Source organism: Sus scrofa, chromosome 14, assembly GCF_054392235.1.
Source record: "Sus scrofa isolate SSC_HxYL_T2T_F1_AM1 chromosome 14, Sscrofa_HxYL_maternal_Yorkshire_Landrace_v2.0, whole genome shotgun sequence".
NCBI lineage: Eukaryota > Metazoa > Chordata > Mammalia > Artiodactyla > Suidae > Sus > Sus scrofa.
In genome coordinates, this window is record NC_139396.1 from 33,461,159 (window position 1) to 33,484,394 (window position 23,236).

Here is a 23,236-nt window from a genome sequence, read left to right on the forward strand (position 1 = left end):
CCCACCCCGAGATTTTTTAAAATGCTAATATTTTGCTTTCTGCATGATTAACAGTTGAAGTCCATTTGCCACAGAGCTTCCCAGATCTCATTCCCCACCCTGCCTGCCTGAAGGCCACCACTGTCATGAAGTAAGTGTGTAGCCTACTTGTCTACTTTTTATGCTGATTATATATGCATGTTTGGCTTCATAAATAATGTGGCTGTTTTAAAGAGGTATCATACTTTACATATCCTGTAGTTTTTTTCACTCCATGTTCTGTTTCTGAGATGTGATCATGTTGATACGTTCCGTGATAATTTCTACATCATTCCCACCTCCTGGTTTGAGCTAAAAAGTGTCCTATGCCTGACAGTTCTCATAGGACGATGTGTAAACTGCATAAAAATGCACTAGAGGATCTGCAGGTCCAAGGGATCTGGAATTACATAAAGCAGGTCCCCACAGATTTTCACAAAGGGTCATAGCTGCATCACTCACCCTGGGTAGAGGCAGTGATGGCTCCACAGGACACAAAGACTTGCTAAGAATCCACCTTAGGATCAACATTACCTTTTGAAAAAAATCATTACTGCTCGAGCATTTATTTACTAACGAAGTTGAAAATGTCACTTCAGATCTCTTTCCTGATGCACTTTCCTACAGCTTCTGATGTGAAACTATAACCATGGTGCCTAAGCTAGGTATTCAATGTTTACTTACCATTTAGGGAGCACCTTTTAAAAAGTGGTGTTAAGATACATGAAACATAAAACTTACCATCTTAATCAAGCATGTAGTTGAGTAATGTTAAAAGCATTCACATTGCTGTGCGAAATGATCTTTAAGTCCTGTGTGCTAACACGGAACAAAATGATGCCTTTGAAGTCTAGATTGAAAAGGGAAGGAAAGGAAAAGGATAGGTAAAATTATTTAGGCAAAGAGGACAGTTTTGGCTTTGAATGACTCTGCCATTAAAACGCTGTGTGACTTTGGCTAAGTCATTTAACTTTTCTGGGGCGTTCTTTTCCGCGTCTGAAATATGGGAGATTGAGTTTAGATGATTTCTACTAAATCTTTCAGGTCCAAAAGTGCTTAAGTAGAAAAAGCGAGGAGAAACGTTTCCTAAGGAGCAAAAGATGGGAAACAAGCACAAGCTCCACCTGCTCGCTAGGATGTTGGTAAAGAGGGCAAAAACTGTTACCGAGCACGTATCCTGCCTACTCTTTGGCTTCAGCCTGGAGATCTGCAACAGGCCAGTTGACTACCTCCACCTGCACGTAGTATCACCCTCAGCACCTGGCGATCCCGCCTCTTTCTCCAATGCCCGGGTCCCCAGAGCACACTAGTTCTCAAACAGGTTTTGGTGGTCTTGCAATAATAGCTTTCAATAATAACCCCTGGCTCAGGTGAGGAGAGTCGCCACGCTGTCTCAGCAGGAGATGGAGGAGGGAGAGCTTTGCAAATGTGGGCTGTGTTTAAGAAAAACGCTTCTGGAGCTCGGAACGGCTCCGCCGGGGGCGGGACAGCGCCAGGCAGCGCCGGCCAAGCAAGGTAGTGAGCGACGAAGCGCATCGAGCCGACTCCGCGGAGCTGGGCATCAAAATGGGAGCGCTCAGCCGAGCGTGCGCAGCGCGCCTGCGCCGTACGTGCGCGCGCGCTTGCTCCCTGGGTCGCGCGCGCCGGCGCTCGCGAAAGCTCGCGGTCGCTCCGAGGCGCGCGCCGGCGGTCCTCGCTCGCTCCGTTTACCTGAGGGACCCGCGGCCGCCTCCGGCCGGCGCTGCAGCCCCCCGGGAGCCCGGCTCCGAGGTGTGAGGTGAGCCCCTGGGGCGTGCGCTCCTCCGCCCGGCTAAGCGGGAAGAGGGCTCGGGGAGTGTGGGGACTGAGGAGGTGCCGCCGCGGCTGCCCGCTCCTCTGTCTAACCCTGTGCGGAGGAGCCACCAGCAGCCCCGGCACCTCCTCCTCAGGGATCGTTATTCTCGTCGCGGCCAAAACAAAAGCCTTGGCGCCGGGCTGTGGCGCGGTGTCTCAGGGCTTCTCAGGGTGGGCGGCGGGGCCGACGGGGCGCGGGGGGATCGAGTTTGGGGCTGGGGGCTGAGGCGGGCAGATGCACGGGGACACGGTTAACCCTCTCGGTCCCGAGCCCGTGCCGGGCAACCTGTGCGAGTGTGGCCCGCGCTCCCTCTGCGCCGCCCCCGGCCCAGCCCTTCGCGGGGGAGGGTGCCCGGCCAGTGCCTGCTCGGCGCCGCGGGGGCGTGTGGCGGTCCCAGGCCGCCCAGCTGTGGGTGGACGACGCGGCCGCCGGCGGGAGGACAATGCACCGAGGGCTGCGCCGGGGGCTGCCGGGGACCTGCGTCGGGGCTTCCACGGGCCGGGCGGCGTCTGAGCATCTGGCCAGCCTGCGGCTTCCAGCTCCTAAAAGTTGTCGCCTTCCTCCCGTCAGTTCGCAAAGTCCGCCGCTCCCTCTCGAGGCTTCCCCCGCTACCCCCTTTTACGCTCTGGTTGTTTGCCTGGGGGTTCCGCGGGGTTATTCATTCATGGCCTCTGAAAAAAAAACAAAAAACAAAAAACTGCTGTTAAAATATTTCAAGGCATTTTAGCATCTTCCTAGAGGCTTTTTGAGAGTTAGGTGCCTCCTCTGTTAAAGAATGAGAGCGAGGGCTCCCCCCACCCCCGCCTCTTTCTTTGAGAACAAAAGCGCCTGCCACTAATTTAGGCATGGGAGTCAACTTGAAGTTGCAAACTATTCACCCTAGGAAGGAGGTCCGGTTTGGGGTCCAGAATTAAAATGAAATTTTAAATTTTGGTTCCCTTTGAATTTAGGCAGATGCAGCAGCAGAGCTGACCAGCAGAAAGAAATGTCCACTATGTAAAAATAGACAAGGTCTTATTTTATAAAAGTAGTTTTGATAGACCTGTAATGTTTGTTTACGGGATTTGGTAATTAGATTTCTTTGCAAAGCCAATACCGCAAGAGCCGAGGATACAAAGACCTGACATTAGTGAGGTTTCTTCAGCCTTCTTTTAGCCTTTAGTAATGTGCCGACAGTCAAAGGAATAGATAAATCTGTTATTAAGACGCAGATACTCTTCAAGATAATGCTTTCCATCTGTACTTTTAAGCAAATCAATACCATCTTTTTCCTCCAGAAAAAAAAAAAAAAAAAGAAGCCAAAAAGCATTTCCTTGAACTACCAAACCACAACATGGAAGTAATAAGATAGGAAAGTGATGTAAAAGCTTAAGTGGGCAGCCTTGCAGGAATAGAGCTGAAGATAAAAGATAATTGAGATGCAGCCCTTCTCTTACCATGTTGTCTTTTATTTAGTGAAATCACATGTTCCTCCTCTACCCCCTCGATGCTTTGAAACTATCAGGAAATGAGCGAATAATTAGTAAAGCCCACCCTCCTACCTTCTCTGTCTTTTTTTTTTCTCCTCCACTAATATTCTCTACCTCCTCATCGCCTAAATTTATAGCAAGTGTCCCATCAATAGAAGAAAGGACTGTAGGCTCTTTCATTCCTTTTTTTCATCTTAGCTGCTATATTCCTCAGAGCTTTATTTTGCATTTTGAACATTTAGGTGGATCTTTCTTAGGAGTCCATGATTGAGATATTTGAAGTAGGGAGGGTTGAGAGGACTATGATAGTAAAGTGCACATTCTTTCTTTGTATAGTACATTCTGAAAGCTTCATCGCTGGGCAAAGAGAGGGGAGTTATTAACTCACAATAAGTCTTCTGTTTCCAACCTGAAAGGAAAAAATATTTCTACCCAAATTAAATTTCATACTAGTTAGTAAAAGTATAAGATTTTATACTCAAAACTTAATCTGAGCATATTAGTTTGTTGATGTTAGGCTTTTTTTTCCTTAGGAGACAGGTGGTAGGAAACAGTTCTTACCACCTTTTTACCTTCTTTCACAGGAGAGAGCAGTGTTGGCCTCATTTTTTCACCCCCCCCCCAAACTCTGGAATTAGGGCTGCTTAAAACTACAGCTGCCCACAAAAAAAAGCAATAATGCACATAAAAAGCATGGCTTTGAAATATGTATGAGAGAAATTGTTCAGCATAGGTTTGGGAAAACATGTGTAACAGGCTCTTGAAAGAAATGTTTTTAATAATGTCATTTCCATAAAGCTAGGAATAAATGTTTGAAGAGTAACAACTTCTCATTGGCTAGGAAGTAGTTTTAATTGACTATTGCATCAGAAATGATGGCTTTGCTTTCCCATTTGTTATGCTGAGAACTGTCAGTAGTTTTGGTGGATCCAAGGAATGCACTGAAAATAAGGTTTGAGAGAATTATAACCAGGTTAATGGTCTTTAAAAAAAATCCTAGTCACCAAATTTTATCTCACTGAAACAATTTTATAGTCAAAGCATCAAACCATACACCTATGCTAAAGAGAAAAAAAAATCAGAGGATTGATATTAGAGAATCTTATGATGAACAAATTTTAATTGAAAAGAGAAGCCAGGCTGGAATTTCAGTCTGTTTTTTTTTTTTTTTTTTTTTTTTTTTTTTTGGGTCTTTTTAGGGCCACACCCACAGCATATGGAGGTTCCCAGGCTAGGGGTTGAATCTGAGCTGTAGCTGCCAGCCTCTGCCACAGCCACAGCAACTCGGAATCCAAGCCACATCTGTGACCTATACCACAGCTCATGGCAACACCAGATCCTTAACCCACTGAGCAAGGCCAGGGATCGAACCCGAGTCCTCATGGATACTAGTCAGATTCGGTAACACTGAGCCATGATGGGAACTCCCCCTTTTTTAATTTTTTTTTTTAAAGTCTAGAATCTGTCCATCTTTTAACGTTCCAGTTTTATTTTAAAGATCAGTTAAAAGATCCGGTTTTTCTAGTGTTAAAAGTAATGTATAATTTATAAAATGGACTGAAATTTGATGCCTTTCGTTCATTTTAAATTTGAACTTAGATGTGTTTGTTTTTCCTTTTTTTTTTTTTTTTTTTTTTTTTTTGCTTTATAGGGCCACACCCAGAACATATGGAGGTTCCCATGCTAGGGGGTCTAATCGAAACTACAGCTGCCGGCCTGCATGACAGCCGAAGGCAGCCACGCCAGATCCGAGCCACGTCTGTGACCTACACCCCAGCTCACAGCAACACTGGATCCTTAACTCACTGAGTGAGGCCAAGGATCGAACCTGAAACTTCATGGTTCCTAGTTGGATTCATTTCTGCTGTGCCATGAGGAAACTCCCTGTTTTTGTTTTTTAAGCCCTGTCACTTAGCACACTGCAAGATTAGATTATATATTGCAATTAGTAGATGACAAGATAGACTTTAAAGGTCAGAGAGATGCAGTAGGAAAGAGATACTCTGAGATTAATAGGAATCTAGGCTCTATGAATTAAAAAGGAAGCTATATCAACTTTTAGCAGCCAGGAGGCAATATTTCAAGAATAAATTTAGTTTTTAATAAGATATGGAAAGCAAAAGGCCAAAAACCACATAGGTTTTGGAGAAAGGAACATACCGCTTAGAGCGGTGAGTATGCTTTGTGTTTTGCTCTCCAATAACACAATAATTTCCTTCAGAGAAGAAACTCTTGTAGAGGTTGCTGATCCTTTTTTTTTTTTTTTTTCTTTTTCTTTTTTTTAGGGCTACTCCTGTGGCATGTGGAAGTTCCCAGCCTAGGTGTTGAATCAGAGCTGCATATGCTGGCCTACATCACAGCAACTCTGGATCCTTGCAGTGTCTGAGACCTACACCACAGCTCACAGCAGTGCCGGATCCTTAACCCACTGAGCAAGGCCAGGGATCAAACCCTCATCCTAATGGATACTAATTGGGTCTGTTACCACTGAGCCATTGCTGATCTTTGTAATGTGTTCTTGGAAAACTCCTTTGAAAGAAGACAAAGATTATCTTTTCTGTTCCCACTGTAGCCAGCTGTATTTGAGGCAACTTTCAGATGAGATTTCTGAATTGGAAAGCAAAATGTTATTTACATTTATACAGTGTCAAGAAAATTAAATCTAAACAGAATGATGAAATGAATCACTTTCTGTATGGAAAGTGTGAATTAGAATATAATTGCTGGAGTTCCCGTCGTGGCGCAGTGGTTAACGAATCCGACTAGGAACCATGAGGTTGCGGGTTCGGTCCCTGCCCTTGCTCAGTGGGTTAACGATCCGGCGTTGCCGTGAACTGTGGTGTAGGTTGCAGACGCGGCTCGGATCCCGAGTTGCTGTGGCTCTGGCGTAGGCTGGCGGCCACAGCTCTGATTAGACCCCTAGCTTGGGAACCTCCATATGCCGCAGGAGCGGCCCAAGAAATAGCAAAAAGACAAAAAAAAAAAAAAATATATAATTGTAGGGCCCTCTTTTTGTCTTTTTTTTTTTTTTTTTTGCTATTTCTTGGGCCGCTCCCGCGGCATATGGAGGTTCCCAGGCTAGGGGTCAAAACGGAGCTGTAGCCACCAGCCTACGCCAGAGCCACAGCAATGCAGGATCCGAGCCGCGTCTGCAACCTACACCACAGCTCACGGCAACGCCGGATCGTTAACCCACTGAGCAAGGGCAGGGACCGAACCCGCAACCTCATGGTTCCTAGTCGGATTCGTTAACCACTGCGCCACGACGGGAACTCCTGTAGGACCCTCTTGACAAGCCCTCAGGGCCTACTTTTGTCATTGTTTCTTCTGAGATTCAGCCTGCCTTCTTCTTCCTACTTGCCACTGCCTGCTTTAACCTGTGTTCTTTGGATCTGGCTTTTCAGCCAGCCTAGGAAGACAGGTTTCCAAGGTTGTGTCTCCTTTATTGCTGATCTTCAGAACAGATGCTCAGCTTATTTTATTTAAAGGGATTTTACTTTTTTTGGGGGGGGGGGCTGTGCTTTTAGGGCAGCACCTGCAGCATATGGAAATTCCCAGACTGGGGGTTGAATCAGAGATACAGCTGCTAGCCTACACCACAGTTCATGGCAACACTGGATCCTTAACCCACTGAGCAAGACCAGAGGTCGAACCCACAGCCTCATGGATATTAGTTGGATCTGTTTCCCATTGTGCCACAATAGGAACTTCAAGGGCTTTTACTTTTTATCATCAAAAGGAAACTGTTAATTGGAGAATATCAGATTCCTGATGTTACAGATTGATAAAAATTAAAGTGTTGGTTTAAGTGTATCTAGTCCTTTTTGTTGTCTGATGGAAAGATAATCGGGTAGCTCAATCTGAAATCAGTTTTTTCCACATATCTTTTATTGCTCTGTATAGATGTGAATGTGCCTCTTTTCTCACAGCTAGGGCATGAACAACTGTTGCCATATCACTCACTTTTTACTGGACCTTGGCTCCTGAAGCAGTTGGCTCCAGTTGAGTTAAGCCAGCAGTTCCCTTTATTCAGCCGAGATTCTGCAGATTCCAATAGCAAAAAAGTTATCAGTAAGAATGCCAAAACGACTTTTAACCTTTATTTAATAAATTGCTGTATTTTGACAGTATCTCTTTGGGTTCAAAATCTTTTCTGTATTCTGCTGTCTGAAACTTCAACTTAGAGGTTTTCCATGGGTGATTCTGCCATAGGAAAAACATCTATTGCTACCCATATTCACGTGATCCTGATTAGAAGCATATATATTAAAAAGCGATTTAGAATATATATCAAGTGTTTTTTTTTTTTTTTTAGAAAATGTGTGTAACATTTGATTCAGCTGATAGGTGATCTGATTTTTTTTCTTTTTTTTCCTTTCGTCTTTTTTAGGGCCGAACCCTTGGCATGTGGAAGTTCCCAGGATAGGGGTCAAATTGGAGCTACAGCTGCCTGCCCATACCACAGCCATACCAACACAGGATCTGAGCCATGTCTGCGACCTACACCACAGCTCTCGGCAATGAGACAGCACTGATCAAGGCCAGGGATTGAACCCTTGTCCTTGTGGATACTAGTTGAATTCATTTCCACTGAGCCATGATGGGACCCACAGTGATTTTTTTCAATTTTGAAAATCAGTTTTTGAGTCATACTGAGTTGATCATCACTTTTGCTTTTCTTACTACTTAGAGTAAGGCAGTATTGTGTCCTTGGCTTATTGCTTAATTAGCAGCCAATAAATCAGTGATTCAACTAGTATTTATTCTTGTCAGCTACTCAGCACACATTTATAGATTTAGCTGAGTTAATTATTCCATACCCAAATAACAAGTAATAAATTTTTAAATAAAATCTCAACATTTATCATATTTTTAAACAATTGAAACAGTTTTATTCTGTTCTATGCATACATTTTTTCACAGAAGTGGGATATATATATATATATATATAATGTATACCCACAGACATGCACACAGGCACGCTGTTTTTGCTTTTTATGGCCGCACCTGCAGCATATGGAAGTTCCTATTGTAGGTGTTAAATTGGAGCTGTAGCTACCAGCATAGGCCACAGCAACACAGGATTTGAGCTGCATCTGTGACCTATACCTCAGTTTTCAGCAATGTCGTATCCTTAACCCACTGAGTGAGGCCAGGGATTGAACACTTATCCTCATGCATACTGTGTCGAGTTCTTAACTTGCTGAGCCGCAATGGGAACTCCTATATGGTGTTTTGTAAACCAGTTTTTAATTTTATTTCTCACTTATTTTATTACTGTCTTAGCATGTCCATATATACAGATCATGTTCATCATTTTTAGTGAGTATTTAATATCTCATTATGTAGTGGTTGTACCATAGTTTGACCAGTTCCTTATTGGTAGACTTTTAGTTTGCCTCCAGGTTTTTAATTTTATAAACAATATTACACTAACATTTTGGTTATGTACCACATGTACTTGTGACAGTAACTGAGATAATTTTTAGAATGCATGTCATTCTCCAGAGGTTCAGATTTCTTAGGCCTATGAGAATCTGTGAATCTGCTACACATTAAAATTAGGGAACCTCTGATTTGGGGGGAAATATGAAATTATCGAAGATTTTTACTTTTCCAATTTTTGTCTCACTACATTCCACTGTTTTTAAAAATTTATTTTAATACTCATAAAGTACAATCTTGATGTATTAAGAGTATTCTAGCCTAATGTAATAGATTATGCAAAAGTGTTTTGATACGTGGAAATTTGGATGTCCTAGTACATAAAGGAAAGCACTTTTGTAAGACAGTGGGAAGCTTTGCTTGTAAATGAGGCGAAAGGAGTGACTGAAAGAAAACAAAGTAAAATAGAGTAGGTGGAGGTATAAGGGGGTTTCTGATCTAGTTTTAAAAGCCCAGTGAGATATTACTCAGTTTCTTCCAACCATAAATTTGAAAGCCATACTGTTTGAAAAATAGTCTAAATACAATTTTTGAAATTCTTATTATACACATATTCAGTTGGGAGCAATGTCCCCTTTAATTTGTTTTTAGTTGCAAGCAGATGAACAGGCTGCATAAGCAGCAGACTACAAAGATGGAACTTATATGGATGTTTTAGTACAGTGACCAAATAAAGCTTTCAGCGGTTGACACATTTAATGATATGCATAATTGTTACTGTGCTGCATGGTAATTAAGCCTAAATATAAATTACTGTGTTTAATATCAGTTTTTTATAGCCAGACATCACATTTCTGGGACCACCTTGAAGGAAGAAAAAATATGACAGGCCAAGAAGCTTTTGCAAATACTTGCTATTCAGAGATTTTGGTATCAGAGTAGACATTTGAGGCAGGGATTGCTCATAGCTTTAGGGTTCCTAATTCTAGAGGCCACAGACTTTCCTTTTTCCTTCCTCTACTCAAGACCATATTACTCAGGAGAAATTGGGAAGATTGATCTATTACTTTACTTTCTCTGTATAGTTTTTTCTGCCTGGTGACTAAAGCTTTGGATATAGAGGTCCCAGTCATTGATAGCCAGTGAACAAAAGACAGTTTCTTTCCCTGTTTAACCCAGAGCAGTTCTAGGTCTCAAGGTCTAAGCTGTTGTGGGCCCTAGTATATATTTAAGTTATCCTATTAACCTGGGTCTCTGAGAATTTCTGAACCTAAAATTCTTATATTTTCCTAATCGAGGCTGTGTACTGTAAACAGAAATATCTGATGAATATGAAACTGAAATAAAAGAAAACTTAATATCATTATGGAACCAAAAAAAAAAAAGCGTAATAGTTTAAAATATGCTTTTTTCCTACCAGACCTGCCTTCCACTCCTCCCACACCCTTTCAGCCCCAAATGAGATAACATGTTTTTCACCCTGGAAAAGTAGGGTCAAGTTAAAGATTCTAAAGCTAACTATAACTGGGAATCATTCCTATTCCTGCTGTAACTTTCTAGGGATGATTTCTATTCTCTGAAGCCTGGCTATGTGTAATGAAAGATTTGTTGGTCAAATGTTTCTACATCTATGGTACTAAATTTTTGGTACTAAAAAGATAAAGTAATGCTGGGGAAGTTTCATAATACTGTTTTTAGAATATTGTTTGCCAGTTCTGTATAGGTTGATAGAAGTAGTCTTTGTATTAACTAATTCAGCAATAAAACCACCTAATGTTTGATGTTGCTTTACCTTTTATAGAGTACTTTTACATATATTATTTAATTTACTCACATATTACCTTTGTTAGGGAGGTGCTATTTTCAAGGAAAATTCTTAGTTCAGAGAAGTGATTCAGACAGCTAGTAAGAGGCTTGAATCCATAGCTTTCTATTTATATTTCACCTCTTTCACAAATACCATCTGCCAAATCAGTTAATATAAAAATGCATTGTCAATGATTAAAGCACATATCATAAAATTTAAATTCAATAGCTTAGGTAATAAGACTGGGAGATATTTAAATAAAATTTAGGACAACAGCATACAGATTTTTCAAAATGGACCAGTTGTGTCTTGTGACAAATAAATTGCTGTCATAGATGAGAATTAATCTATATGATATGTAAGCAGCTGAGGGAGGAAAATGTGCTTTTAAGTGCTGTTTATGGATTATCTTACTATATCTATAGCATAAGTGATAAAGTAGAAAAACTATATGAAATGCCCATGTATTTTATCTGTTAGATGAGTATTGTATCTCTCAACAAAGATTTTTTTTTTTTTTTTTTTGTCTTTTGTCTTTTTGTTGTTGTTGTTGTTGTTGCTATTTCTTGGGCCGCTCCCGCGGCATATGGAGGTTCCCAGGCTAGGGGTTGAATCAGAGCTGTAGCCACTGGCCTACGCCAGAGCCACAGCAACGAGGGATCCGAGCCGCGTCTGCAACCTACATCACAGCTCTCGGCAACGCCGCCGGATCGTTAACCCACTGAGCAAGGGGCAGGTACCGAACCCGCAACCTCATGGTTCCTAGTCGGATTCGTTAACCACTGTGCCACGACGGGAACTCCAACAAAGATTGTTTTTATATTTTCTTTTTTTTTTTTTAATGGTTGTCATGGTTTATTTTATTTATTTATTTATTTATTTATTTATTGTCTCTTTGCTTTTTCTAGGGCCGCACCCACGGCATATGGAGGTTCTCAGGCTAGGGGCCTAACCAGAGCTGTAGCCGCCACCGGCCTACGCCATGGCCACATCAACTCGGGATCCGAGCCATGTCTGCAACCTACACCACAGCTCACAGCAACGCCAGATCCTTAACCCACTGAGCGAGGCCAGGGATTGAACCCGTAACCTCATGGTTCCTAGTCAGATTCGTTAACCACTGAGCCACGACGGGAACTCCCTGTGTTTTCTTTTTCTGATTGTTCGTCGTTAGTGTTTAGAAACAACTGATTTTTGTATATTGACTTTATATTTTGCAACTTTACTGAGCTAATAAAAGATTTTGATGTCAAGTCCATAATATTTTGAGAGAAAACGACTAATTTCTCCCATTTTTAAACAACTTTTCAGATATTTCAATCAAAGAATGAAATAGCTCTTCTTCTAAGATGGAATCTGTTGTTTGGGAATGTGGTTGATCAACTCGATATGTTGGCCAAATGTACCATATGTAATAAAATGAAAAGAAGAGGCAAGATGATGTCATTTTCCCATGTTGTGAAACCAAAAACAAATGCCTTTTGTGAGACCAAGCTAACAAACCTCTGACAGTGCAAGGAGTATTTGACTGTTTGAAGAACTTAACAGTAAGATAGAAGAAGTACTTTCAAGCTCAGACCTGCAGGTGTATAAAGATCTGAAATACATATTGAGTAGGCCTGATCATCCGAATCTCATTTGTTTGAGGAAGCATGGCTATGAGTTGGATCATCTTCTGTCTGTGGCCCTTGACTATGTTTGTGGGACATACAGGTGGGCACAGTTTGTTTTCTTGTGAACCTATTACCTTGAGGATGTGCCAAGATTTGCCTTATAATACTACCTTCATGCCTAATCTTCTGAATCATTATGACCAACAGACAGCAGCTTTAGCAATGGAGGTAAGACTTGATCTGTCATTTGATGTGTCTTAGAAAATGATTCTTGTATTGCCCAGTTAATCTAATGAATGTGTCTGATGAACAACAGGAAAATAATGTTATTTTAAACTATGTCTTGTATGCTGGAAAGGTATACATTTAAATTTAAACTCCAATAAATTGAATATTTCATGTTTGGGGACTGTTACTTTAGTTTTCAGATATGTATTTTATAAATAAATTTGAAACACTGGAACTTAGGAGATAGTAGCCATTCAGAAGTTTAAAATTGAGTTGTGGTATGATTACATCTTTTCTGTTACTTGACTGATAATAAAACTTTAAAAAAGCAGAATGTAATAATATTCATAAATCAGTTATTAAATATTGAAGGTAACATGATTTTGAAAATGAGTTCTTTTGTACAGCCTTTAAACTGGTGGTTTACAGTATTTGAGTTTTCTTAAATACTTTAAAATGATTTCCTGATCTTATTATGCTCACATCAATTTGAGAACAGTAACTCCCAAACAATGAAAAAGATTTTGCTGTGTGAATTAACTGTTCTTGACCTCTCAGAACTTTATAAAAAATTTGTTACTTTATTTGAATTTTTCTGATGATAATTCTTTAGGCACTTTTTAATTATTTTGCTTTAGAAACTATGACAAATTAATGGATATAGTTAATAGGTTTAAAGAAGTATATATGTGTTTCAGTAGTGGTTTTATTTTTATTTTTTGTCTTTTTGTCTTTTCTAGGGTCACTCCCATGGCATATGGAGGTTCCCAGGCTAGGGGTCTAATCCGAGCTGTAGCCGCCGGCCTACACCACAGCCATAGCAGCAAGGGATCCGAGCCTTGTCTGTGACCTACACCATAGCTCACGGCAGTGCCAGATCCTTGATCCACTGACAGAGGCCGGGGATCTAACCCGAAACCTCATGGTTCCTAGTTGGATTCGTTAACCACTGAGCCATGACGGGAACTCCCTCAGTAGTGATTTTAGGATTGTGGATGAAGATAAGTTTACCAGATAAGAACTAGGAGACAGTAAACTGTGGCAGTGAGAGGCAAAGGCTTTGGAGTTACACAAACCTGGATTTGAATTCTGGCTCTACCACTTTCTAGCTGTTATTACTTTGGGTAAGTTATATTAACTTTCTTACCATAGTTTCTTTGCTTATAAAATAGAGTTAAGCTTTTATAAGGTACAAAATGAAGTGTGTATAAAGTATTTGATACAGTACTTTTGGAGTAAGTACTCTAAAAGTGATACCATTTTTGGAGTTGTTGTTGTGGCTCAGCAAATTAAGAACCCTGCTAGTATCCATGAGGATGTGGGTTTAATCCCTGGCCTTGCCCAGTGGGTTAAGGAGCTGGTATTGCTGTGAGCTGCAGTGTAGGCTGCAGGTGCAACTCAGGTCTGGTGTTGCTCTGGCTGTGGTATAGGCTGGCAGCTGCAGCTCCGATTTGACTCCTAGTCTGGGAACTTCAATATGCCACAGGTGCAGACCTAAAATGAAAAAAAATTAAAAATGAAAAATAAAATTTAAAAATGTTGCAATTCTCACTTAAAAAATAAAAAAAAGAAAAGTGGAGGGCATCTTGTACATTCCAAATATTTGAAAATATTATAAAGTTTGAATAAAACATTTCTGCTTTTCCTCTGATTATGCAAGGTCTACTGGTAAAGAGAGATTTGGTATAGACTGTCAAATTAGGATCCATGAAAATGTGTATTAGTCTAATACACTAATTTGGTTCCAGGCATGGTAGACCCTGTTGGGTAGTAAAGCTATCCGTTCTCTCACAAAAAAATGAAATAGGAATACTTTTGTTTCTGGTATCATAAGTTAGTATAACTCCTTTGAAAAGCAAATACAGTTATAAGAAATCAGTAATAAATATATATGTGCTGATTTGCGTTTAACTTTTGGCTCTGCCATGTAGTTGCTTTCAGACTTTGGACTTAAGTCACCTAACATCCCAGTGAAAATCATTTGTGAAGGCATTAATAACAAAAATACTTTGAAGGGCTATAAGGATTAAATAAGAGATTTATTATTAGAGAAATGCAAATCAAAACCACAATGAGGTATTCCCTCATACCTGTCAGAATAGCAAATATTAATAAGTCTACAAATAACAGATGCTGGAGAGGGTTTGGAGAAAAGGGACCCCTCTTACATTGTTGGTGAGAATGTAAATTGGTACAACCACTATGGAAAAACAATATGGAGGTCCCTCAGAAAACTAAATATAGAACTACCATATGATCCAGGAACCCCACTCCTGGGCATATATCTGAACAAAACTGCAATTCAAAAAGATACATGCAACCCATATGTTCATTGCAGCACTATTCACAGTAGCCAAGACATGGAAACAACCTAAATGTCCATTGACAGATGAATGGATTAAGAAGATGTGGTGCTTTTACACAATGGAATACTACTTAGCCATAAAAAAGAACAGAATAATGCCATTTGCAGCAACATGGATGCAATTAGAGATTCTCATACTAAGTGAAAGTAAGTCAGAAAGAGAAAGACAAATACCATATGATATCACTTATATTCAGAATCTAAAATATGGTACAAATGAACCTTTCTACAGAACAGAAACAGATTCACAGACATGGAGAACAGTCTTGTGGCTGCTAAGAGGGAGGGAGTGGGATGGATGGGGAGTTTAGGGTTAGTAGATGCAAACTATTACATTTAGAATGGATATATCCAGTCTCTTGGGGTAGACCATGATGGAAGATAATAAAAGAAAGGGAATGTATATGTGTATATATGACTGGGTCACTTTGCTATACAGCAGAAATTGGCACAACATTGTAAGTCAACTATACTTTAAAAATTTTTTTTTTAGGAGTTCCTGTCGTGGCGCAGTGGTTAACGAATCCGACTAGGAACCATGAGGTTGCGGGTTGGTCCCTGCCCTTGCTCAGTGGGTTAACGATCCGGCGTTGCCGTGAACTGTGGTGTAGGTTGCAGACTCGGCTCGGATCCTGCGTTGCTGTGGCTCTGGCGTAGGCCGGTGGCTACAGCTCCGATTCGACCCCTAACCTGGGAACCTCCATATGCCGAGGGGAGTGGCCCAAGAAATAGCTAAAAAAAAAAAATTTTTTTTTTAGAAGATTTAAGTAGCTACCACAATGCATGACACACAATAGGTGATCCAAAACGTTATTCTATTCCGAATTTCATTTTTAAGTGATCCTGGAGAGAAAGTACTAGAAAGATGGTGTATTGTTTCAGATGGAGTTGGATCTCTAGTTCTGGGTTCATGGGGCAGTCATAATAATGGCATGGTAAGTTGTCTCTGCCCTCTTCTCAAACATGCCCATATAATCTAGGTATTTTATTGGCAGGGAGATTGCATCTCTTTGAATTTCACATGTTCTAGGAGAACATCTAAATGAGTATTAATTTCTAAGAGAAGACTCTAGTGATAGGAAGTAATTAGTGTAATAAGTAATAGCTGTTTATTGTGTGGTTGTCGTATCAGTCAGAACAGTGATGCCACTGACGAATCACCTGACAGTTTGAGAGTGTGTCTGCAATGGCAAAAGACATGGAAACTCAGCATACTTCTAAACGGAAGTAAGGATTCTTGGATCCTTACAAGGACTTATATCTGCTGATGACACCCTTCATCTCTGATCCAGGAACCTTGTGGGGTTTTTTGTTGTTTGTTTCTTTTAATATTTTGGGGGTACAGTTGATTTACATGACCTAGGAACTTTGGGATCAGCTTGCCAGCTTTTACCAGGAGCAAATAATTGGAACAAGTAATCACAGCACATTCTTGAGTATTCGTTGTGAGATGGAATGAATTGAAAGACAGTTTCCTCCATGTAGATCTTTCAGCAGACCCAGGCTTCAGTTCCCCAGGGTTCTTTGCTGTACTGATGTTTGGTGAGTCAAAATGAGTACTTGGAATGAAGTAGTACATGGTGTTGAGCTAGGGATGCCACAGATGAGAAAAAGTGCAGAATTTGGATTATTTCAGATTTGCTTATTATTTGCAACATGTTGGACGTTCTTTCATTGTATATAGAGAGTTCCTAGTCTGTATTTTCACTGAGATGTGTCAGTTTATTAAGTTGGAGAAAAAGATCCTTGTTAGTATATTTATTTCTCTACCCTGCCTTAAAAAACCTGTGCATCCAGGAGTTCCCTGGTGGCTTAAGGATCCGGCATTGTTACTGTTGTGGCTCAGGTTTGATCACTGACCCCTGGAACTTCTGCATACCATAGGCATGGCCCCCAAACCCTACAACATGTACATATTCACCCAAACACATTATAAACTTCTTTAAGTTTTTTTGGGGGGCGGGGCCTGCAACCAAAGCATATGGAGATTCCCAGGCTAGGGATTGAATCGGAGCTGTAGCTGCCAGCCTACACTACAGCCACAGCAACGCCAGATCCAAGCCATGTCTGTGACCTACACCACAGCTCATGGCAACACTGGATCCTTAACCCACAGATTGAGGCCAGGGATCGAACCTGCATCCTAATGGATACTAGTCAGATTCGTTTCCAGTGAGCCATGACGGGAACTCCAAACTTTTTTAAGTTCTTAACTTGGTGTCTCTCTTTTCCCCCTGAATATCATAGCTTTTGATAAGGAAAAACTTCATTCCTGAGTTTCCCAAACCATTTTGAGGTGTCCAAATTGCCAAGAAAATTTTTGGGAGCTGTTCAGCATGGACAGTAAATTATCAACAAATTGTCAGTGACGCTTATGAACCTACATGTTTACCAGGCATCTATAACATTAGTGGTAATAAGAGATCTGAGCCGCTTTTTCCTCCTGTATTGAATATTTAAACCCAGTTGAATAGGAGGAGAACAGTATTGGAAGAACCACTGAAATAGGGATAGAAGACTTGTATTATGCCACTAACTAGTTTTGTGACTTCTTTGTGTTGATTTCTTCTAAGAAGTAAGTATTTTCCCTGTCCATTTTGCAAAATTATTGTTAAAGTCAAATGATATATAAGTGATGTGTATTTTAAGAACTTTGAAAAGTTAAAAGTGCTGTGCAAATGGCAGAGCATTGTTCTTTGTTACCTGTCACTCTGTTTAGTTTCAGTTAGAGTATGGAGTAAACAATCTTTTATCTCTGGGAGGTTGACCTTTTCTCTCTCTCTTTTTTAAAACTGAAACTAAACCTCTATAGGATAATCAGAGGAAAAATTCCTGGGATGGTTCATGTTTGCTCTATTTCCTGTTTTCTTTTGTAACTCTCATCAAGGATTTTCTTTTTTTTTGGTTTTTTGTTTTTGCCTAAAAAGCCCACACCCACAGCATATGGAGTTTCCCAGGCCAGGGGTCCAATTGGAGCCGTAGCCATCAGCCTACACCACAGAAATGCAGGATCCAAGACACGTCTGTGACCTACACCACAGCTCTTGGCAACGCTGATCCCCAACCCACTGAGCAAGGCCAGTGATCCAACTCACGTCCTCATGGAGGCTAGTCTGGTTGGGTAACTGCTGAGCCATGACAGGAACTCCAAGGATTTTCTTATAGCATGGGAGACTGGCAGTGGGATAGATCCTAGTGGGAATATAGAGCCTAAAAAGCCTGAATATCCTTAGTATCCTTTATGGCTCATTAAGAATAAAGAATGTTTGAACCAGTCTTCTAATTATCCAAACTTAAATTTCAGCGTTTTTTCCCCTTTTTGTTATAGAAAATTTCAGTTACAAATATAGATGGAATAATAGATACCATATACCCATCATCTATCTTTAAAAATTACTAACTCATAGTCTTCATTTATTACTACACACCTAGTTGTGTTACTTTGAAGCAAATCCCAAACATCAAAATTTCATACATAACTGTTTCTGTATTTATCTCTGAAAACACCATTACCTGTGTCACTTACTGATAAATCATCAAATATACAATTAATGTTCAAATTACTCTGCAAATTTCACAAATTGTTTGTAGTTGACCTCCTTTGGTTTTTTTTAACGGATGCACCTGCGGCATATGGAAGTTCCTGGGCTGGGGTTTGATTTGGAGCTGCAGGTGCAGCCTATGCCACAGCCACAGCAACACCAGATGCAAGCTGCATCTGCAACCTACACTGCAGCTTGTGGCAGCGCTGGATCCTTAACAGTCAACACTGAGTGAGGCCAGGGATTGAGCTCACATCCTTGTGGAGACAATGTGGAGTCCTTCACTTGCTGAGCCACAATGAGAACTCCTATAGTTGGCTTTTCAAATCAGGGTTCATGCATTGCGTTCAATTGGTATGTCTCTTAATTTGTATTTTCTCCTTTCCTTTCCTCCTCTCCCTTTTTTTCTTGTAGTGTACTTGCTCTACAGAGTTTCTCTCAGTCTTTATTTTGCTGACTGCATCCCATCCCTGAGGTGTTTTTCTCTTTTTTTTGGCCATGCCTGCATCATGCAAAAAGCTCCAGAGTCCTGAGCCACAGCAGTAACAACACTAAGTCCTTAATTGCTATACCACAAGGGAACTCCCTTGTGTTAATTTACCATGTTCTTCTGTCTCTATTTTTGTATTTTTTGGTTTTGTTTTTTTTGTTTTTTTTGAAAGAATACTTCATAGGCACATAATATCTGCTCATCACTCTGTATTTAGCAGCCATCAATTATTTCCTAGGTCAATAATTTTATTATGGGCTTGTAAAATGGTGATACTCTAATTGTGTTATTTTCATTTCTCAGTTGGAATACTTTATAAACAGAAACTTCCTCTCTTTAACTATTGAACTATTGTTACTCTTGTGTTCCGTTTATATACGAAATACAGGTGAATATATTTGATTGTTCTCCTTTATTAGTTTTTAGGATAATAAGTTGATTCTCAAGGATCTGTCAAAAATGACTTAATGAGGTCTTTTTTTCTTTATAAGTATCATTATGAACTCATGGATTTTTACCTTATTTGATATATTTTAGTCCATTGCAGTTATTGTTTTATTGGGGCTCAAACTGTTTTGTCTTTGGTGGCGGGAGCCTCTTCAAGGTAGCTCCTAAGTATTTTTGACACTATCCTAGCGGTTTCTAATAGCTTTCTTGCTTTCTGGTATGAACCAACCTCGTTTCCTGATATTCTGCCTCAGGTCTGGAATTAACTTTTTTTTTTTTAAGAGAGCACTGGTTCCTTTTAATTGGAAAAGATTTTTATGAACCATTATCTGGGTGCTACACTTACTGATACAGGTTAGTCATTTTAGACCTTTTCATAGAGCTAGGATATACATTTTTTTTTTAAAGAAAGTATATCATGAATTATACCGATACTTGCAATTAAATAATATTGCGAAGTTTTTAACATTTTTTAAGATTTAAAAAATTATTTTTTATTGAAGTTTAGTTCACTTACAGTGTTGTGTTAGTTTCAGATGTACAGCAAAATGATTCAGTTATACATATTTTTCTCAGATTCTTTTTCTTTATAGGTCATTACAGAGTATTGAGTATAGTTGTATAGTTCCTTGTGCTATACAGTAGGTCCTTGTTGGTTATCTTTTTTTTTTTTTTTTTCATTTTATGGCTATACTTGCAGCATATGGATGTTCCTGGGCCAGGAATGGAATCCCAGCTGCATCTGCTACCTACGCCACAGCTGTGGCAATGCTGGATCCTTAACCCACTGTGCTGGGGCAGGGAACTAACCAGCAACATCACAGAGACAAGCCAGGTCATTAACCTACTATGCCACAGTGGAAACTCCCATTTTTAAAAAAATTTTATGACTCTACCTGTGGCATATGGAAGTTCCTGGTTCCCAGGCCAGGGATTGAATCCGAGCCATAGCTGCGACCTGTGGTGCAGCTGCAGAAATGCCAGATCCTTTAATCCACTGCACTGGGCCAGGGATTGAACCTGCGCCTCCTCCCAAGCTTCTGCAGTCAGATTCTTAACCTACTGTATCAAGGTGGAAACTCTGGTTATCTATTTTATATACAGTAGTGTATATGTGTTAATCTCAAACTCCTAATTTATCCCTCCTCCCTCCTTTCCCCTTTGGGTAGCCATAAGTTTGCTTTTCATTTCTGTGGGTTTATTTCTGATTTGTATGTAAGTTCATTTTCATCATTTTTAAAAAAGATTCCATATATAAGTAATATATTTGTCTTTCTCTGGCTTTACTTAGTATGATAATCTCTAGGTCCATCTATGTTGCTGCAAATGGCATTATTTCATTCTTTTTTATAGCTAATATTCCATTGTGTATATATACCACATCTTCTTTACCCATTCATTTGTTGATGGACATTTAGGTTGCTCTATGTCTTGGCTATTGTAAATAGTGCTGCAGTGAACTTTAGGGCACATATATGTTTTTGAATTATGGTTTTCTCTGGATATATGCCCAGGAGTGGGATTATAGGATCATACGGTAGTTCTAGTTGTAGTTTTTGAAGGCACCTCCATACTGTTCTCCATAGTGGTTGTACCAATTTATATTCTTACTAACAGTGTAAGAGGCTTCCTTTTTCTCCGCAGCCTCTCTGGAATTTGTTGTTTGTACGCTTTTTGATGATGACTGTTCTGACCAGTGTGAGGTGATACTTAATAGTTTTTTGGTTGTTTGTTTTTTGCTTTTTAGGGCAGCATCCACAACATATAGAAGTTCCCAGGCTGGGGGTCGAATCAGAGCTACGGCTGTGAGCCACAGCCATAGCAGTGTGGGATCTGAGCCGCATCTGCAACCTATGCCACAGCTCACAGCAGTGCCCGATCATTAACCCACTGAGTGAGGCCAGGGATCAAACCCACATCCTCCTGGAAACTAGTTGGGTTTGTTACTGCTTAACCACAATGGGAACTCCAGTACCTCATAGTTTCGATTTGCATTTCTCTAAACAATTAGTGATGCTGAGCATCTTTTCATGTGCTTTTGGCCATCTGTATGTCTTTGGAAAAATGTCTGTTGGGATCTTCTGCCCATTTTTGTTTGTTTGTTTTGGCTGCAGTGTGGGACATGGAAGTTCCTGGGCCAGTTGTGGCCTTTACCACAGTTGCAGCAATGCTGGATCTTGAACCGAATGCACCACATTGGAACCCCCCCCCCTTTTTTTTTTGGTCTTTTTTGTCTTTTCCACGGCTGCACCCATGGCATATGGAGGTTCCCAGGCTAGGGGTCTAATTGGAGCTGTTGCTGCTGGCCTGTGCCAGAGCCACAGCAACACCAGATCTGACCTGTGTCTGTGACCTACACCACAGTTCACGGGAATGCTGGATCCTTAACCCGCTGAGCAAGGCTAGGGATCAAACCACAACCTCGTGGTTCCTAGTTGGTTCATTAACCACTGAGCCACCAAGGGAACTCCCCCTTCCCATTTTTAAATTTTTTTTTTTTTTTTGTCTCTTTAGGACCACACCCTTGGCATGTGGAAGTTCTCAGGCTAGGAGTTGAATCAGAGCTACAGCTCTCAGCCTATATGCCATAGCCATAGCATCTGAGCCACTTCTGTGACCTACACCACAGCTCACAGCAGAGCTGGATCCTTAACTCACTGAGTGAGGCTAGGGATTGAATCTGCATCTTCATGGATACTAGTTAGGTTTGTTACCACTGAGCCATGATGGGAACTTCTTTTTTTTTTTTTTTTTTTGATATTGAGCTATATGAGCTTTTTTATATTTTGGAGATTGATCCCTTATTGGTCACATCATTTGCAAATATTTTCTCCCAATCTGTAGGTTGTCTTTTCATTTTGTTTATGGTTTCCTTTGCTCTGCAAAAGCTTTTAAGTTTAATTAGGTCCCATTTGTTTATTTTTGGTTTTGTTTTCATTACTCTAGGAGATTCAACAAGATACTGCTGAGATTTATGTTAGAGAGTCAGTGTTTTCCTCTAGTAGTTGTTTGTTTGTTTGTTTGTTTGTTTGCTCTTTCTTTGGGCCGCTCCCGCGGCATATGGAGGTTCCCCAGCTAGGGGTCGAATCGGAGCTGTAGCCATTGGCCTACGCCAGAGCCACAGCAATGCGGGATCCCAGCCGTGTCTGCAACCTACACCACAGCTCACAGCAATGCCGGATCATTAACCCACTGAGCAAGGGCAGGGACCGAACCTGCAACCTCATGGTTCCTAGTCGGATTCGTTAACCACTGCGCCACGACGGGAACTCCTCCTCTAGTAGTTTTATAGTATCCTGTCTTGAGTTTATTTTTGTGTGTGGTCTTAGAGAATGTTCTAATTTCATTCTTTTACATGTAGGTATCCAGTTTTCCCAGCACCACTTATTGAAGAGACTGTCTTTTCTCCTTTGTGTATTCTTGCTTCCTTTGTAGTAGTTAATTGACTACTACATGGGTTTATTTCTAGGCTTTCTATCCTGTTCCACTGATCTATATTTCTGGGTTTGTGCCCTACCATACTGTTTTGATTACTGTAGCTTTGCAGTATAGTTTGAAGTCAGAGAGCCTGATTCCTCCGCTCCATTTTTCTTTCTCAAGGTTACTTTGGCTATTCAGTGTCTTTTAAAGTGTTTCCATTCATATTCAAAAATTTTGTTCCAGTTCTGTGAAAAATGCCACTGGTAATTTGATAGGGATTGCATTGAATCTATAGATTGCCTTGGGTAGAATAATCATTTTGACAATATTGAGTCTTCCAATCCAAGAACATAGTGTATCATTCTATATGATTGTGTCTCCTTCAGTTTCTTTTATCAGTTTCATACTTTTCTGAGTACAGGTCTTTTGCCTCCTTAGGTAGGTTTATTCCTAGGTATTTTGTTTTTGTCGATGTTATGGTAAGTGGGATTGTTTCCTTAATTGCTCTTTCTGATTTCTACATATACACATTGTTAGTGTGTAGTAATGCAACAGATTTCTGTGTATTAATTTGGTATCCTGTGACATTAGTGAATTCATTGATGAACTCTGGTAGTT

The 23,236-nt window shown here is 40.5% G+C and overlaps 1 protein-coding gene across 7 annotated transcripts in view; it reads left to right on the forward strand.

Moving 5' to 3' along the window:
• Positions 1-1,672: 1,672 nt before the first annotated feature.
• The window catches only part of FZD3 (frizzled class receptor 3), a 113,982-nt gene continuing 92,418 nt past the window's right edge, over positions 1,673-23,236 (forward strand). For 6 of the 7 annotated variants that reach the window (XR_014828438.1, XR_014828437.1, XR_014828436.1 and 3 more), the window contains exons 1-2: positions 1,673-1,795; positions 11,825-12,354. Coding sequence is in view for 1 of the 7 variants with exons in the window: in XM_001928787.7 (XP_001928822.1) it covers positions 12,166-12,354 (189 nt within the window). In the remaining 6 variants the exon portion in view is untranslated. The remainder of the gene's footprint in view (positions 1,796-11,824; positions 12,355-23,236) is intronic. The other variant, XM_021072308.2, reaches the window with a different exon arrangement.